This window comes from Pituophis catenifer, unplaced genomic scaffold (assembly GCF_029215685.1).
Source record: "Pituophis catenifer annectens isolate HBS135680 unplaced genomic scaffold, rPitCat1.0.hap2 SCAF_17, whole genome shotgun sequence".
Lineage (NCBI taxonomy): Eukaryota > Metazoa > Chordata > Lepidosauria > Squamata > Colubridae > Pituophis > Pituophis catenifer.
In genome coordinates, this window is record NW_027256897.1 from 14,113,835 (window position 1) to 14,131,073 (window position 17,239).

The 17,239-nt window shown below is 51.0% G+C and overlaps 1 protein-coding gene across 3 annotated transcripts in view; it reads left to right on the forward strand.

Moving 5' to 3' along the window:
* Positions 1-649: 649 nt before the first annotated feature.
* The window catches only part of BRD3 (bromodomain containing 3), a 31,261-nt gene continuing 14,671 nt past the window's right edge, over positions 650-17,239 (forward strand). Inside the window, exons 1-6 of one of the 3 annotated variants that reach the window (XM_070955640.1) lie at positions 650-735; positions 8,117-8,442; positions 12,193-12,330; positions 12,567-12,714; positions 14,619-14,848; positions 15,073-15,444. In XM_070955640.1, coding sequence (XP_070811741.1) covers positions 8,242-8,442; positions 12,193-12,330; positions 12,567-12,714; positions 14,619-14,848; positions 15,073-15,444 — 1,089 coding nt within the window. In that variant the 5' untranslated portion in view covers positions 650-735; positions 8,117-8,241. Of the gene's footprint in view, positions 736-7,291; positions 8,443-12,192; positions 12,331-12,566; positions 12,715-14,618; positions 14,849-15,072; positions 15,445-17,239 lie in introns of those variants that run through there. The other 2 variants (XM_070955642.1, XM_070955641.1) reach the window with 2 other exon arrangements.

The window sequence follows — 17,239 nt, forward strand, 5'->3', positions numbered from 1 at the left end:
GAGACGCCGCATTCTGGACCAGTCCAAGCTTCTGGGTGGTCCTCACGGGCAGCCCCACATGGAGCATGTTACAGTAGTCAAGCCGGGCATTTGAAGGGTCCCCGACCCAGGAACCCGCGCACAGGCCTTCCCTGAGACCCCTGACGGGAGGGGCCGCCCCGTCCATGACAAAGAAGGGCCCGAGGAGAGGCGCTCCGGCCGCCCCGGGAGGCTCTGCCAGGCCTTTCGCGGCCTCCACCTCGGAAGCTTCCAGGGCAGAAACGGAGCCGGGGGATGCCTGGGCCGCTTGCGCGACGGGGCCGACTCCGGCCTTTCCCCCGCGAGGCCGCCTCGGTCGCTGGTACGGAGCCCCGGCAAAACCTCTCCCGACGGGGCCCCCGAGCGGAGGCCTACCTGGCCGGGCCGCCGCCGCCGCCGAGCGCTTTGTTGGCGGCGCGGCGAAGAAAGGCGGCGCGCGAAGGCTGGGGCTTGTAGTCCCCGCCGGGCGGAGCGCCGCGCCAGGCCGCGCCAGCGAACTACGCTTCCCGGCGGCCCGCGCGGCCGGCGCATGAGCGCAGCGCTGCGCCCCGTCCGCGCATCAGCCCGACTGGCCTCGGCGGGCGGCAGCGGACCGGAGCGGCGGCGGCGGCGGCGGCAGGAGCGGCTTGGTACGCAGCGCCAGCCAGCAGCCGGCCAGCCTGCCCGCCCGCCGGCCTGGCCAGGCGGGGGCGGCGGCAGCGGGGGCGGCGGGCCCAAGTAAGCGGGCGGGCGGGCCCAGGCCGGGAGGGGAGGGGAGGGGAGGGGAGGGAGGGAGGGGAGGGGCGCCGCGGGGACCCCAACCGCCGCGCGGGGGGAGGGGCGCCACAGCAACAAAGGCGGGCGGGCGGGAAGCGACTCCCCCTCCGCGCCATCTTCGCCGGCGGCGGCGGCGGCCACACAAAGGCCGGCGCCATTCGGTGGGCCCGGCGAAGTGGCGCCTCGGAGGGCGGCCGAAGCCCGGCCGGGGCCCCCGCGGATCGCCCCTTCTCCCGGGGCCGGCAAGCGGGGGTTCCCGAGTGTGCCTGGAGGGGCCTCTTACCGGGGCCCGTCCGTCCGTCCGTCCGTCCGTCCTCCCCGCCAAGCGACCTCCTCCTGAGCGGGGGAAGGTGCGCCCCTCGCGGTCTCCGCCGCGGCGCTTCCCCCGAAGTTGGGGCGGCCTCCCCGGTGGGCTCCCACGCGGCCTCCGCCAGCCCCGGCCGGAGGGCAGCTGCCGGCTCTTCTCCGCAGCGGAGGGAGGCGTGGGGCTCCCCCGGGGGCTTCCTGCCCTCTCCGTCTCCTTGGGCTGCGGGGCCGGTGCGCCCCCGGCCCAAGCTGAGCTCTGCCGGGATGGAGGGGGCAGCCGCCGCCGCAGTTCCCCACCGGGCTGGGCGAGACAGGCAGCCATTCATCGCTGGGCGGTTCGGGGGTTGCCCGGCTCGCTTGCTTTTCCTCCAAAATTCCCAGCTGCCAAAGTCCTGCAGCCCCTTCTTAGCTTTGGTCAAAGAAGACCGGCCTGGCAGCCTGGAAGAGCCGGGAAGAAAGTTACTGACACCTGTCAAAACTTCCGAGTCAGTCGGGGAAGAAGCTTTGGAGGACTGGCAGGTTGCTGGTGGCCCCACTGGGCTGCTGGGGACCCGGCTCTCAAGCTGGACCGGGAAGCCTGGGTGCAAACGCAACTCCCTGTTAGTCCAAATGGTGAATGGATTTTGCTCAGACAGAGACCTGCGTGAAAGTTATGCTACACCACACATTGCTAAACATGCCGTAATTGATTGGGGGAAAGACCAGAGCCCAGCTCTGAAACCAGGCTTGGGCCCGATTGCCCAGATCAGAGGCCCCTGGGAAGCCTGCCTCTTGAGTCCGGCAGAAAAGTTCTCCTGTCCCGTAGGGAGGTGTTCTTTGCCCCAGCCTTTAAGGGAAATGGTCAAAATGCATTTCTCTCATCAGGCTTTGAACTCTTAATTGGTTTTAGTTTTATGGGTGGGTGGACTTCATATTTTGTGTTTTTTTTAACTGTTGCAAGCCAACTTGAGTGCTTTATATTAGCAGAAGGCAGGTGCAAATTTCATCATAAATGCCACGTTTTGGAGGGACGATTGTAAACCCTGGCATATTTAGTGGGCAGCAACAAAGCTCCTCTATGGCTGAATGCAGAGTATGGTTTGAGCCAGTGTTTCTCTGGGCATTGCTTGGTGCTGATGGACTTTGACCCAAGGCAGAAAAGTGCACACACAGCCAGTGCACTATTGAAGTCTCCCCCCCCCCACTTTCAGCCTCCTTAAAGAGCAGGTAGGAACTCCCTTTCTCTTTCCCACCAGAGGTAACGAATTCAGTTCTCAGGAGGGGACTTGAGGCTTTTAGGTTGCCGTAGAAAAGGTCACTTTGCTCAACTCTGGCTCTGAAGTTTGGTTTCCAACCTGTAACTCTCTGGAATGTCCTACTTTCTAATATTTATTCTAAACACTTAGAGGATAGTCTTTGGATTGCAGGACTAATTGATTGGAGCTTTTGAAGAGCAGAAATTCAATAACTAACTGCGGTGGAGGTGTCTATCAATACTTAAGTGCACACCTAGGAATAAATCCATTTGCCTATAAGATTACAGTGGCCCTGTGATTGCACTGCTTTGGTTGTCAAGTAACATTTCCTATTCCTGCCCAGGTGATGCTAAACTACCAAGCCCAGCCGGCACAGAAGTTGTTGAAGAAGTTAGGAGAGATGCTTGTGCTCCCTCTTCCAGCCCTGCCTGGGGAAGATGGGTGAAAGGGAGAGGGCCTCTCATAACTTGTGGATGAACTTTGGAAGCTGAATGTGTACTTTGTTAGCCTAATTTGGTACTTAAGTTGTGTGCCTGCCTCCCCCCACCTCCCGTCCCGAGTGGATTTATTCAGCAGTGAGTCTGATAGAATAGCCTTATTTCAGAGAGTGCAGGCTTCATCTGTAACCTTTTGAGACGTTCTGTGTCTTGGTTCACACACTGCCTAACACGTTGTTTTCTTAAGCATGGCTCATTGAATGAGCCGTGATGAGTTAACGTTTGCACTTCAAGCTATCTGAGCTTTACCAACTGCAGTACAGTAGCCGTTTCATAGAAAGCAGCTGAAATGGCTTTGTGTATAGTGATGCAGTCAGGCCGACTTCAGCCATCTCTTCTGCCTGGGCTTTTATGTGCCATAGAAACAGTGTTGCCTAGCAGTTGAGGTTCTGTGGGGTCCTTGGCGCTCTGTGAGCTTGGCTGTTTTCTTTCAGACGTTTCATTACCCAATTAGGTAACATCATCAGTGCTAGTAAGGAGTGCTGTTTGCTGTCAGTTTATATTCTGGTGTCTTGCCTGTCTGTGTGGGTGGGGACTTCTTAGGGCTTCTTTGTTTGGGCTGTTTACTGATGGCTCTTTGGCAGTTTCTTGATTGTTGGTCTGAAGTTAACCTGGAGTTAATCTGGCTGATCTGGGTGCTGATTGCTGGTGGAGAGGTGTTGGGGTCTTTTTGGTTGTCTTTTGAGCTGGTTGATGGTCTTTTTTGCATAATCTGTAGATGTTGTTAATGCCTATGTGTCTGTTGATGGCTGATTTGTCAGAGTGCCAGGCTTCTAGAAATTCCCTGGCATTTTTGGACTTGGCCTGGTCTAGGATGGTCACATTTTCCCAATTGAAACGATGGTTAAATCTGTCTCTATGTTGTGAAATTAAATAATTTTTGTCTTGTCTTCTGACTGCCATGGATGCATTCTGCCAGTCTTCCACCTGTTATAACTGTATATAATATAGTTAATTTGTATACACATATAAATGTTAAAAGTTTACGATCTTGTGGGACTGCTTTCCAGGGCTGCAGCTTGGGCACGCCTGGTATAGGGAGCAGGGTTTGCTCTCATTTTATATGCCCGTGGCTTGCCCTGTCAGTGTGGGTGGAAGTGGTCTCAGTGGTTCTTGGTGGTTCTTTGTTGTTTATTGTTAGCTTGTTTGTCCGAGTTGGGGTACCATCGCAGTGCATTGAATTTAATGTTTCCCTCCTATAAAAAAACCGGAGGTGCAGTGGAGGCTTTGCATCTCTGGAGGTCTCTGCTATGCTGGTTTGTGGAAAGGAGTTTTGGCTTTTGAACATCCCGCTCTGCCTGAATCACAGGAAAGCAGAAGGAGCTACGCTGGTTCATGTGCTACGGGCACCTTCTTCATGAGGATGTCTAAGCTTATTCCATTGAGGAAGTGTGCAAAAAGTTCAACTAAGAAAAAAAATCACTACTCTGGCTTTTTAAAAAACAGCTCAGCCGGCTGAATGGCTTTCTAAAATCACAGTCTTTGTAATTACTTGCCTTCCCCAGCAACAGGTTATGGAAGGAACTTGGGGTAAATCACCTGATTCCCTACGGTTGTTTTGGACTACAGCTCCCATAATTCCTAGTCACAAGGATCAGAGATGATGAAAACTCTTAATTGCCAGGAAGGCAGCGTGCAAAACTCAGCTGCTAAGCAGCCTGCCAAAGAGTGGCAGACTGAAGTGGTTGGGTTGGCCGACTCCCAAGGTAGAAGGAGCCCCTGGATGGAGGAGAGCCATGGGATTGGGGGGGGGGGTGGAGGTGCCGCCTGCGGGATTTAAGTGCTGCCTTATAACAGAGAAGTTTCTGGAATCCAGAATGCAGCAGCCTCGGAGCCGAAATAAAATGGTACTTTGTGCCTGCTAGACCCCCCCCCCCCCTCATCATTTGGAGGCTGCTTGACCTTTATGCTTTATCTGTTACTTCATTTATTCACAGCAATAAAAAATTCTGGGGAGAATTGCAGCAATTTTTCTGTCATTCAGGTTTATTGTTTCTGACAAATACGAAAACCGGATGCCCGAAAATGTGTGTGTGTGTGTGTGTATACGCCTGCATGCCATTCTTGGGAAAAGTTAGCTTTTTCTTTCTTTCTGTGTGTGGGACACAGGAGTTCTTTTTTCTTGGCAAAGTAATTGGTGAGAGCCAATTTGGTGTAGCAGTTAAAGGAAACCAGAAGAATGCAAATTGTCATCCTCCCTTAGGGGTGAAAGCCGGATGGGTGACTCTGGGGCAGGTGCTCTCTCCCCCTCTCCCCAACCTACCTCACAGGATTGTTGTGGAGAAAACAGGAAGCATTAAGCTATGCATGCTGCTTTGAATTAAAAAAATAAAAGCAGGATAAAAAAACTAGTCCATAAGTAAACACAATTGCCAGGATCTGAGAAAGGTTTGCAGTCGCCCATCAGCTGTTTGCTGCCTTCCAGAGCCTCTTTTGTGACCTGCCACAGATGCCATTTCTCTGCAGGGGGATCTGGGCAGGTTGGAGGGCAAAGCAAGTTCTTCTCCAGCACCAGCGGTGTCCCTGCTCCTCTGGCTCCTGGGCTCAATACAGGGGCTTTTCCTGGTCCTTTTCAGCTCTGGTTTCCAGGCAGGCAGGCAGGCAGGCAGGCCCCTCTGACTTCAGCATGGCAGTTGGAATCCACAGTGCACAGAGAGCGCCTGGTCGAGGTGCAGCCGCTTTCATTGAGGCACTTTTGATGAGCTTTTTGGGAGCTCCTGAGTGCTCAGACACGTTTCAAAGCATGGACTGAGTGCACTTTATGAGAGTCGGAGGATTAATGCTTGAGCTTCGACCCAAGAGCAGCCTCAGCATCTGGGCTCCACCTGATGACTGAACGAAGCCAGCACCTCGCTTTGCTTTGAAGCAGAGGCCTGGATAATGAGAGGTGGTGGTGCCCAGGAGGCGCCCTGGGAACGGTAGGAAGTGGCTCCATGAGTTCTGCATTACTCATGTCATTATTGTGCTTGTATATAACATTTACAGGGAGGCTGCTGGAATGAGCTTTCCAGAGCCCTTCCTTTCCCCCCCCCCCCCTTGCATCTTGCATCTCTTCAGGAGGGAAGGAACAAAAAAAAAGCAACATACTTTTTTGGTTGTTAACACACAGGTAGTTGTAGCCGAAAGAGAATCGGAGAGTTGGATGATGGGTTGTGTGCAATCAGGAGAACTTACTGGATAGTTTCCCATCATTTATAGCCAGAAGTAACTTTGCAAATTCTAGGCTGTGGGAACTATTGTTTTAATCTATACCAACGTTTTGGGGATTGATACCAAAGTATAAACTGTTGTTATGGTGATGAAAAACTGCTTCAAAATATCAGGAAAAAATGTGGTTAGTGCCTATGAGGGGAGAGGGGGAGGTTTTGCAAACTGTCCCCAACTTTGTGCCCATTTAGGTGGCTCCAAAGTGGTGGGGCTCCCTGCAGATTGGAAGGTCAGTTACAGAAGGCCACAGCCTGGGCCATCCCTGCTCTTTGCACTCTCTTCTGGCCACATGGATTGGCCCATGATAGGCAGAAATGTTTGAGGAAACCCTTGGTTCATGGTTTGGAAGTTTTTATTTTACTGAAACTCCACCCTCAAGAAAAGCTTTGCTCTTATGTGACTCATCTCTTCATATGGGGAGCTCTGTAACTATTAAACCCAGTGATGGGAGGCGTTTGGTGGAGTTTGTAGTTTTCACTGGGAAAAAAAGAGAGTCACTCCTGGAATAGATATATCTGTTGCCTTCTTCGGGACATTTCCCATATTTAAACAAATTATACTTCGATTTATTATGTGAATCCTTGAAAAGATCAAATCTTTATTCACTTGAAATGACTGATGGTATAGAAATTGGATTTTGCTCTTGGTGTGTCATTTTATTTTATTGTCAGAATGAAAATGCCCCAACTGCCTTATGGTTAATAGTTTTAAATTATATAGTCCCTTTGCTAGTACTTTGAGTCACATTGTCTTAGCCTAATGTAAAAAAAATACTGTGTTTCCCCGAAAATAAGACCCTGTCTTATAATTTGTTGAGCCCTGAAATAAACGCTTGGCCTTATTGCCATGTGGTCAGAAGCCCGATTGGGCTTATTATCAGGGGAGGTCTTATTTTGGGGGAAACAGGGTAATGTTTAGCTATTTTGAACAAACTATTTGTTTGCTTAGTTTCCTTACGAATGTTAAATGAAAACGAAGTCATCATATGGCTTGCCACGTATATGGATCGAGCTGCTGCCTTTGAACCCTGTTGCGTGCACCAAGGACAAAGAGCTGAACAAAATCAGTTATGGACCTTTGTGTCCATAAAGAAACTACTAGCAAAGAGTTAGTTGGAGTAAAGATTCTGACCAAAAAAAAAAAAAAAAATGGGATCCTATCTGCCATTTTGTACTTGACTAAGGCAAATATTGACGGACTTCAATTTCCAAGAAAAAGAAAGAAAGAAAGGAAGGAAGGAAGGAAAGGAAGGAAAGGAAGGAAGGAAGGAAGGAAGGAAGGAAGGAAGGAAGAAAAGTCACTTGTAGTTATGGAGGTCCTTGGTGGTCTCTGAGCTTGGCTGTTTTCTTGAAAATGTTCTTTTATCTTCGTTGATGATTGTAGGATTATCTGCTCTTTCTTCAAGAGGCAGGCATTGGCGGGGCTCCAGTTCAAATTTCACCTGAGGTTTTGTGTAACACACTAGATGCGGCCAACACAAAAGGCTTCAGTATGTTGTGGGAATCCGACCCTCGTTAAACCATAAAGGCACCTCTTCTTTGGGGCATAACTGTTGAAAAATTGGGTTTGAGACTTCAGAGCGTGTGCTACGTTTCCTCTGCCCATTGAGAAGAACTAGCCCTGGCCTTAGAAAGGGGATGTGATAGAAGCCCCTCCCCCCTTTCCCCGATGTCTGTAATGGTCACGGTGGTGCCTCTGAGCTTGTCGGTTTGTTTGCAAAGGCTCTCTCTCTCTCTGAAAATCACCCGTGGCTGGCAGGTGGCAGTTGACTGTACTTAATAAGCATATCACTGATGGGGCCTCTCAATATCTTTAGGAATGTTCGGGTTTTCTTTTATGTAAGGCTCTTCATTTGAGCCGTAAACCTGGATGGCTTACGGCCCCAGAGAGTTGGTTGCCTCTTCCTCTGCTCTGGGGGGAGTGATGGGGATGCAAGATAGGAGTCTGAAACTCTCCAAATGGATTACATTTATTTCTGGAGTGCCAAGTAGTCATGGAATCTGGGAAAAGAGGTTGAATGTTTTGCCCCCAAAATGTTTCGCTTTCCATAATGCCATCTGAAGAAACTGACCATGCCTTTTTTCCTTGCTCCTTCAGGCTGCATAGCTGGTCCCTGGAAATGGGATGCCCATCCCACGCGGGGAGCATAAAAGGCGGCCCTCTTCCTCCTCCTCCTCCCTTTTGCTGCGGCTGCCCTCAGTGAAGCCAGGAGGCGGGGAACCATGTCTGCCCTTACATCAGCCATCCAGGCCCCCCAGGGGCCGGTCAACCCTCCTCCCCCAGAGGTCACCAACCCTACCAAGCCTGGCAGGAAGACGAACCAACTGCAGTACATGCAGAATGTGGTGGTGAAGACCCTGTGGAAGCACCAGTTTGCCTGGCCCTTCTATCAGCCAGTTGATGCCATTAAATTAAACTTACCGGTGAGTGATATTTCCTGTGTGTGTGGCTTTCTCTTTTTTTAATGTCACTGTCAAGTCATTTAACATTTAACTTCTGCACCATGGTTAAATTTAAAATCAGGACATGTTATAGACCAGAGGTGTCAAACTCAAGACCCACAGGCCAGATCTGGCTCTCGGGGTGCTTAAATCCGGCCCATAGGCCCGGACTGCAAATATCAAAGGACCAGGCCACGGTGCCTCTGCTGGCCAAAACGGGCCACGCAGGGGCCTCAGGAGGCCTCCATGCAGACCGTTTTTGGCCGGCAGAGTGCTGCAGGAGGTGTTCGTCCCATCTGCCCCCCCCCCCACACTTCCTGCCCCCCCTCCCCCCTCCTGCTGGCCCACAGTGGAGAACTACAATGCTGATCCGGCCCACGAAGAAATCCAGTTTGACCCCCCCTCCTATAAGATGATATTGTGTGAAGGTGCCTTTTGAAGCTGTCTGCAAAAGCAGTTAAAATTGTCATCTTGAGTGAAAAGCGAGATTCAGGAGGTTCTCTTGGCTCTTTGGTTCCAATTAAAGGCCATGTTTGATAGGCACGTGCTCCTGAAGATGGAACAATTGGTCCATAACACAGCTCCGTTTTCCCTGTGCATGTGGAGTTTGGTTTTGAGGTGGCAGTCAGAATCCTGCCTCCTAAGAGAATTATCTAGTCACTCTCTATGTGCTTGTGTTGCTAAATGGAAAGATTCCCACCCCATCCTTGGAGAGTAAACATTGCATCACCTTCACCATGACAGCAAAAATAACAGATTTCTGATGTCTTGCAGTAGGCTTACTGGCTCTTTTAAGTCGTTCAGATCCTGCAGGATTTTGCCTTAACTTTCCAGATTCCCAAAGCAAGACAGCCGGTCAGCCTAATTTTTTCTCTTCCCCCTTAATTATTTTATTTATTTATTTGAAATCCAGAAGAAAATAAGGAAATCCCCAAATATTGTTGAATTTTAGCTGAGGCAAACATGACCACTCACATGGAATGATGGCACTTTGGCATCCCATCTCAAATGAAACAAAGCCAAGTAGAACAAAAGTGACTTCCAGTCTGGCTCAATATTTTGTTTCTGATAAAAGGCAGGAAAACACAAAATAGCACTCATATACCGCTTCACAGTGCTTTACAGCTCTCTCTAAGTGGTTTACAGAGTCAGTCTATTGCCCCCAACAATCTGGGTCCTCATTTTAGCAACCGTGGAAGGATTGAAGGTTAAGTCAACCTTGAGCTGGTGAAAATCAAACTGCTGGCATTTGAAAAAAAAATTTTTTTCCAATCATCGTTGTCGTCATCATCATCATCATCATCATAGAGCTCGAAGGGAGCTTGGAGATCTTCTAGTCCAACCTCCTGTTGAAGCAAGAGACCCTGGACCATTTCAGACAGGTGGCTGTCCAGTCTCCTCTTAAAAACCTCCAAGCCTGCTATCATGTCACCTCTAAGTCTTCTTTTCTTTAGACTAGCCAGACCCCAAACCTGCAGCCGTTCTTCATATGGTTTAGTCTTGTGACTGCTTTTCACACTTAAGACCATTGCAGCATCCCCATGGTCACGTGATCAAAATTCGGGCACTTGGGATGTATTTATGACGGTTGCATTGTCCCAGGGTCACATGATCCCCTTTGCGACCTTCTGAGAGTTTGTGAAAATCAGCTCTTAAAGACACTGGTTGGATTATTTTCTTTTGTTGGTGTTTGCATTATATTCAATTCAAATATGAGGTGGTCACTCACCCAAAGTTCTGGCAGCTTCCACTCCCTCTTCCACTTCTTCTCTATTAGTAAGTATGGCTTTTCCTCTACTTCCCTCCTCTGCCTTTTGGATGACAAAGTGGTCAGCTAGGTTGGTTAGGAATTTGTTCGATCTCCCACTTTCTGCAGAGTTTGTCTTCCAATTGAATATCAGGATAGTTAAAGTTTCCCATTATTAGTGTAGTATGTTTCCTACATACATTTGTTAATTGTTTAGCAAAAAGTCCATCTATTTCTTTTGCTTGGTTGGGTGGCCTGCAGTATACGCCTACCGCAGTATCATTCTTTTTTCCTTTTATATTGACCAATATGGATTCTAGGAGGTTTTCATTGCTTGTTGTTACCATATAATATGGTACGGTAATAGCGGTTACCATATCTTGTTCAAGAATATTCAGTGTATTTATACAGTGCGCAGAGACAAATATATATTATTTATGAGAGGAAAAGAATACCCAGATATTTAGTGTTTATTGTCAAAACTCTCCATCATCATACTTACCTGGGGTTAATGATGTTTTTGATTGGTTATTAAGACTGTCTTACTGTCTTGCTGGTTTTCACTGTGTTGTGAATGTGATTGTTTTCCTTGCACTACACCTAGGAATAAGATTAATTGATGTTCTTAATTACATGCTACCATCACTGCTATCATCACTGCAGGAATTGGGTATGTGTAGTCTAGAGCAGGGGGGTCAAATTAAATGAGGGTCGCAACAGGGTTGTGCTTGACCTCGGGGTGTGTGGCCTGGGGGTGTGTGACCAGCTGGACATCACTCGTGTTGGGGGCGCCTGTGGTGGTTCAAGTGCTCCATTTTCAGCTGTGATGGCCTCCTGCAACCCTCTGCCAGTGAAAACGGAGTTCAACCAAGGGTTGCAGGAGGCTGTCGCAGCATAAAACACAGCTCAGGAGCCCGTTTTCACTGGCAGAAGCACCGCAGGCCGGTCCTTCACTATTTCCAGAGCAACCCCATAGGCCAGACCTAAATACCCTGTGGGCTGGAACTGGCCCCCGGGCCTTGAGTTTGACACCCCTGGGCTAGAGAAAAGAAGAAGTAGTGGTGACGTGAGAGCAGTCTTCCAATATCTCAGGGGCTGCCCCAAAGAAGAGGGGGTCAACTTATTCTCCAAAGCACCTGTGGGCAGGACAAGAAGCAGCAGATGGAAACTCATCAAGGGCAGGAGCAACTTGGAATTAAGAAGAAACTTCCTAATAGTGAGGAGAATTAACCAGTGGAACAGAAGTTGCCTTCAGAAGTTGCTTCTGTTTCATCCCTGGTGGTTTTAAAAAAAGATTGGGCAGACACTTGTCTGAAATGGTATTGGGTCTCCTGCTGTTGCAGAGGGCTGGACTAGAAGACCTCCAAGGTCCCTTCCAGCTCTATTCTGGTTGGTTGGTTGGTTGGTTGATTGATTGATTGATTGCTCCATCCATCACTCTCCACTATCAGAATTTAGGGCTTCCCGTGACACAGCCTTTCTTGCTAGCCATCTTCTAAGGCAGGGGTCTCAAACTCAAGGTCCATGGGCCAGATCCTGCCTGTGATTGTGGTTAGATCTGGCCAGTGGAGCTGCCCTGGAAACAGTGAAGGACCGTCCCCCAGTGCCTTGGCCCCGGCCCAGGCTGGCCAAGTGCTGATATAAAACTTGGTGACGGCCATCCAGACTGGAACACGGTCAGCCTTAGATCCACGGGGCCTCCCTGGAGCCAGCAAGGGGCTGCTCCCACCCTACCCCCTGGGCACGTGCTGGAGACAATGGATCCACCCACCTACCTGGTCCACCACAGGTGCACCCAAAGTGAGCAATGTCGAGCTGGCCACACTCACCCAGTTGGCTGTGACCATCTGGCCACACCCGTCCCAGCCCCCCTGAGGTCAACCACAACCCTGATGCGGCTCTCAATGAAATCGAGTTTGACACCCCTGTTCTGAGGTGATCCCCAGGGTGCCAGTGGAAGACTGACTGCTTCCTCTCCCCAACAGGATTACCACAAAATCATCAAGAACCCGATGGACATGGGCACCATCAAGAAGCGCCTGGAGCACAACTACTACTGGAGCGCCAGTGAATGCATGCAGGATTTCAACACCATGTTTACCAATTGTTACATTTACAACAAGGTAAAGGATCTAGTCTGCTCTTTTCTGGGGGAGGCTCATGGCATTTACAGGCTATGCCACTACCAAGAGGGGGTGTTGGCTCTGAATTTCTCCCTCAGGCCCAAAACCTCTGAGGCCAAATGGCCTCTGTCCCCAAAAGTTAGCAATGAACGTGTGGACATTTGCATTTCAGTTTGGCTTTGGCCCTGTGTGTTACTTTCCATTTCCTTCTTTTCCCATGCCTTTTTCTCTGCCAGCCAACAGATGATATTGTCCTCATGGCACAAGCCTTGGAAAAGATCTTCCTGCAGAAAGTGGCCCAGATGCCTCAGGAGGAAGTGGAGCTGCTGCCCCCCGTGCCTAAAGGCAAAGCTCGGAAGATGGCAGCTGGGACCCCCAACTCAGGTCAGAGATAAAGGCTGCGCATGCAGGCCTGATTGCCATAACAATGGTGTTCATGGAAAGGGACTAGGTGGCGAAGCAGAGAAACATTTCTGAGGATTTTATTTTATTTGTTTATTATTACATTTATTTGCTGTCTATCTCGCAGTTCAACACGGAGGACACGGCCCCTGAAGGCCAAGAGAGATTGTCAGATGATCTCACTTCTCCTGCCTTGGGATCTCGGCTGGTGCCAAACCTAGTCAAACCAAGGGGCGCACACACATACACACATACGTGCACACATACGATGTTGGCCAGGTCTCGGTAATGCATGCTACATTGGAATCTTGCTTGTCCCCTTCCCTTTAGACATGGTATAGCTTTGATTTAGCAGAAAAAATTGCAACTATACCCCAAGCTAGTAAGAAGTGGGTTGGATAGCACAGGGGTGAAATGGAGACATTCATGCATGGTTGCTCCTCAAACTGGAGAGGGCATTGAGAGGAGAGCATCAGATTTAGTCCGGAGGGCCAAGTCTGTCTCCCCCCCCCCCCGCTCTATATTTTCATTATGGTTTGGATGGAGAGGTGAAAGGAAAGCCCATCTTTTACAGGCAATACAGAATTGGGCTACACAGCTTGCTTGCTTATTTGTTGATTTGTTTGTTTGTTTAATACCCTTGATGACAGAAATAAAATACAAACTAGTCTCGACCAGTTTGTTTCTGTAATTGATCCGAGTAACAAAATGAAATGTAACAGGGAATAGTGGAAAGTCCCTCACTTAAGAAACAAAAGTCAAATTCTCAGGGCCAGGATGGGAATAGTCTGTTAAAGGGAAACTGTCTTGGAGGACTGTTGGTTTTCCACCACAGCTCCAAGGCCTCTAAATGGCTCCATAATCTTTCTTATACTGTTCCCGAAGAGCTGCTGGAGGTGGGCGAGGACACGGCAAGGCGATGGGAGAAGCCGCATACTGTTAAGACCCTCCTTAAGCGAGCGGCCGCCCATCCCGCGCATGCCTTTGCTGCGCTTTGGGGGGAGAGAGGGGGAGAGAGAGAGAGAAAATAGTTTTGTGGTTGGGTAGGCGTGGCTAGGTGGTCATGTGACTGGGTGGGAGTGAGTGACATCGAGTTGGCCACGCCCACCCAGGTTTTGTGGCTCCCGGTGTTTTTTTTCTGCAGGAAACGGGTCCAAGTGGCTCTTTGAGTATTTAAGGTTGCCGACCCCTGGTCTAGGGTCTTTCCTCCGATGGCATTCAGTCAGAGGGTCCAGCAGCTTTTTTCTAGAATTCATTGCAGGCTCTTTTGCTGTGGCCATGCAGCATAGTGTGACACGCCACTGCTGCATCACCAACCAATTCTTGTTTTTGTCTGCAGTCAGAGCAACTTCGATGCCAATTCATACTTCTAAGGTTCATTGTGACTCTTTCGTTCATGATTAAACTTTAATTTCACCTGTGCACTTTCCCTGCCTCCATAAGATCAACCATCTTCATTCACCTCTGTTATCCTTCCCTTCCCTTTCTCTTTGTTTGACAGGCACATAGCATAGCTAGTTTTCTCTCCCCCCCACTCCCAATTAATGTTCTTTACTATTTTTTCATTTATGCTCCATACTTCATGTTTATCATAGTGGTGCAGTGGCCTAGAGGTGGAGCCCTCGCCTCTCAATCAGGTGGCTGTGAGTTCGATCCTAGGTAGCGGCAGATATTTATGTCTCTGGGCACACTGAGTAAATATCTGCTGCGAACTCTGCATTGGCGATAGGAAGGGCATCCGGCCAATAAACACTCAGCCTCCATTCAGTTGCCCAGACTCCACCCCTACAGGATTGGGGAGCGGGGGAGAGAATTCCCATGCCATCAATTCCATAGCAAAGGAAAAGCCGGCCTTCCTCTTGACAGCCTTGCTTTCCTTCCGGCAGGGACCCAGCACCCAGCAGCCACAGCCGTCTCCTCTGCATCCCCTCCGGCGCCCTTCCAGAACGTCCCTCCGTCGGTATCTCAGACGCCTGTAATTGCCGTCACGCCTGTGCCAACCATCACTGCGAACGTCACCCCCATCACTGCCCCCCCTGTGACGCCCGTGCTGCCTCCCCCGCCTCCTGCCGTCCCAATCATGGCAGTCGTTCCTCCAACACCGCCCATCGTCAAGGTAATGGGGGCCTCCCTTCTCTGCGGAGGCGCTTCTCCTCCAGGGCAGGGGTGGGGCTGGGGCGCTGCCCCCGCTGCCCCTTCCTTGCAGAGGTTGGTCTGTTTCTGGTCTCAGGCCAGAGAGATGCTGCCATCTGTCTGGCCCCCCTAAGTTCTTCCTGACCCACCACCTTGGGGGCCCCTTCTCCACCTGCCCCCTCCTTATGGGCTGTGCTTGAATTTCAGAAAAAGGGGGTGAAGCGGAAAGCGGATACCACCACGCCCACCACGTCAGCCATCACCGCCAGCCGGAGCGAATCCCCCCCACAGTTGTTGGACTCGAAGCAGGCCAAAGTGGTGGCTCGGCGGGAGAGTGGTGGCCGGCCCATCAAACCGCCAAAGAAGGACCTGGAAGATGGGGAGGTGCCCCAGCACGCGGGCAAGAAGGGCAAGCTCTCGGAGCACCTCAAGTACTGCGACAGCATCCTGAAGGAGATGCTGTCCAAGAAGCACGCAGCCTACGCCTGGCCCTTCTACAAGCCAGTGGATGCCGAAGCCCTGGAGCTGCACGACTACCACGACATCATCAAGCACCCCATGGACCTCAGCACCGTCAAAGTAGGTCGCCTTTGCCCCCTCTGGCTGCCCCTCCTTCCCCCTGCTTGACCCACAGGTGGAATCTGGCCCAACAGGGATTCCCCCTTCCTACCTGCGGTAGGTGGTGCTGCTGGAGCCCTGGTCCCTGTCCACAAGATTAGCTGGATACAGGTAGTCCTCAACTTATGATCACAGTTGGGACTGGAAACTCTGTCACTAAGTGAGACAGTCCTTAAGTATGTCCAATTTTACAACCTTTTTGCCTTGGCTGTTAAGCAAATGATTGTTAAGTAAATCACGCAACCATTACACAAGTCTGGTTTCCCCCACTGGCATTTCGGGTTGGAAGTCAGTCACATGATTCCAGGTTGCTTGCAACCATTGTAAGTACTTGTTAGGTGCCAACAGCCCAAATTGGGGCGCCGTGACTTCAGGGATTTTAGGATGGTTGGAAGTGCAAGGAGCTGGTGAGTCGCTTTTTTCAGTGCTGTCGTAACTTTGAAGAGTCATTAGACAAATGGTTACAGGGGGAGAACCCCCTGGCCTCCCCAGAGCTGCCTTCTCCCGGTCTATTCCTCTCCCAGAGCTGAGAACCTGCACAAGCGCTCCCCAATCCCACGCTTGTTCTAAACTCAGACAAACCAGGCAGCAGAACACCAAGTTCCCTCTTGGCCCCTCCGGGTTGAATGGGCCCTACCTTCCTTGGGGAGGAGGGGCAGCCCCAGAGAACTCCAGGGCCACGAGGACATGATCAGTAGGTAGGAGTGGCTGGGCAAAGGCCAAGAAGAGGGAAGGAAGCCCACTTTGACCTGCCAGGCCTGAGGCCAGTGCTGCCCTCAGTGGGGCTCCTCTCTGCCCCACCTTCCTCCAGGACGAGGGCCAGGAGGGCATGGCAGTGGGGCTGCCCTGCCCTGGCAGCTTGGGGGGAAAAGCTCCAGTTGGGCCCAACTCACTCATATGGCAAAATGGAACAACAAAAAACAAGGTTGCATAAGTAAAGTGGAAAAGAATTTAAAGCAAGGGAGAGCACCAGCAGCAGCTCATAAGAGCCTGAATGGCCTGTCCAAGTTTTCAGACCCTTCCCAAAAGGCCAGTAAGATTGGGCCCACCCTCCCGTCTGGGAAACGACCTTCCAGAGGGTCTGTGCTGTGGCAGAGAAAGCTCTTCTCCGGGGCCCCGCCTGATGGAACACCTCTGGGGCTGATGGGATGGGGAGACCTAAGCCGCCCCTCAGATCACCTGGGGCTTTGGAGGTCATGCCCAGCATCCTGCATTGAATCTGGAAGCAAACTGGCAACAGAAGGGTCGCGTGTGCTGATCTCAGGGTGCACGTAAATGTCCTCACCGCCCCGTTTTGCACCAGCTGTTTCCCGGATGCTTTTCAAGGGCAGCCCCACATACAGTAATCCCTCTGGAGGAACCAACCAGGTTGCAGGGAGCAGAGATGAGCCTTTTGTGGCTCTTGTCCCAAAGGACTTCCAAAGGCAACCCCATGTTACTTCCGCTCTTCTGCCCACAGGGAAGGCAGAACGTGCCCCCTCCCCTATGCCTTGCCCTTGAGGGGCTCAGCTGGCACCCACACGTCCACCCACCAGGAAGGTGGCCTTGGAAGCTCTGCGTGAAACGCCCAGGGGCCTGATCCATTGCCATTCTGAGCTTTGGGCTGGGGGTCTGGGATTGCCTTGGGAGGTGAGGCTGTTGAGTGGTGCCCTCCATGCCTTGACAGTTTGCTCCAGGCCTCTTTCAGGATGAGTCCTCTTCTCTCCAGAGGGAGACCTCCCCGGCTGAATTCTGTGCTCTATACATCTCAGTACTT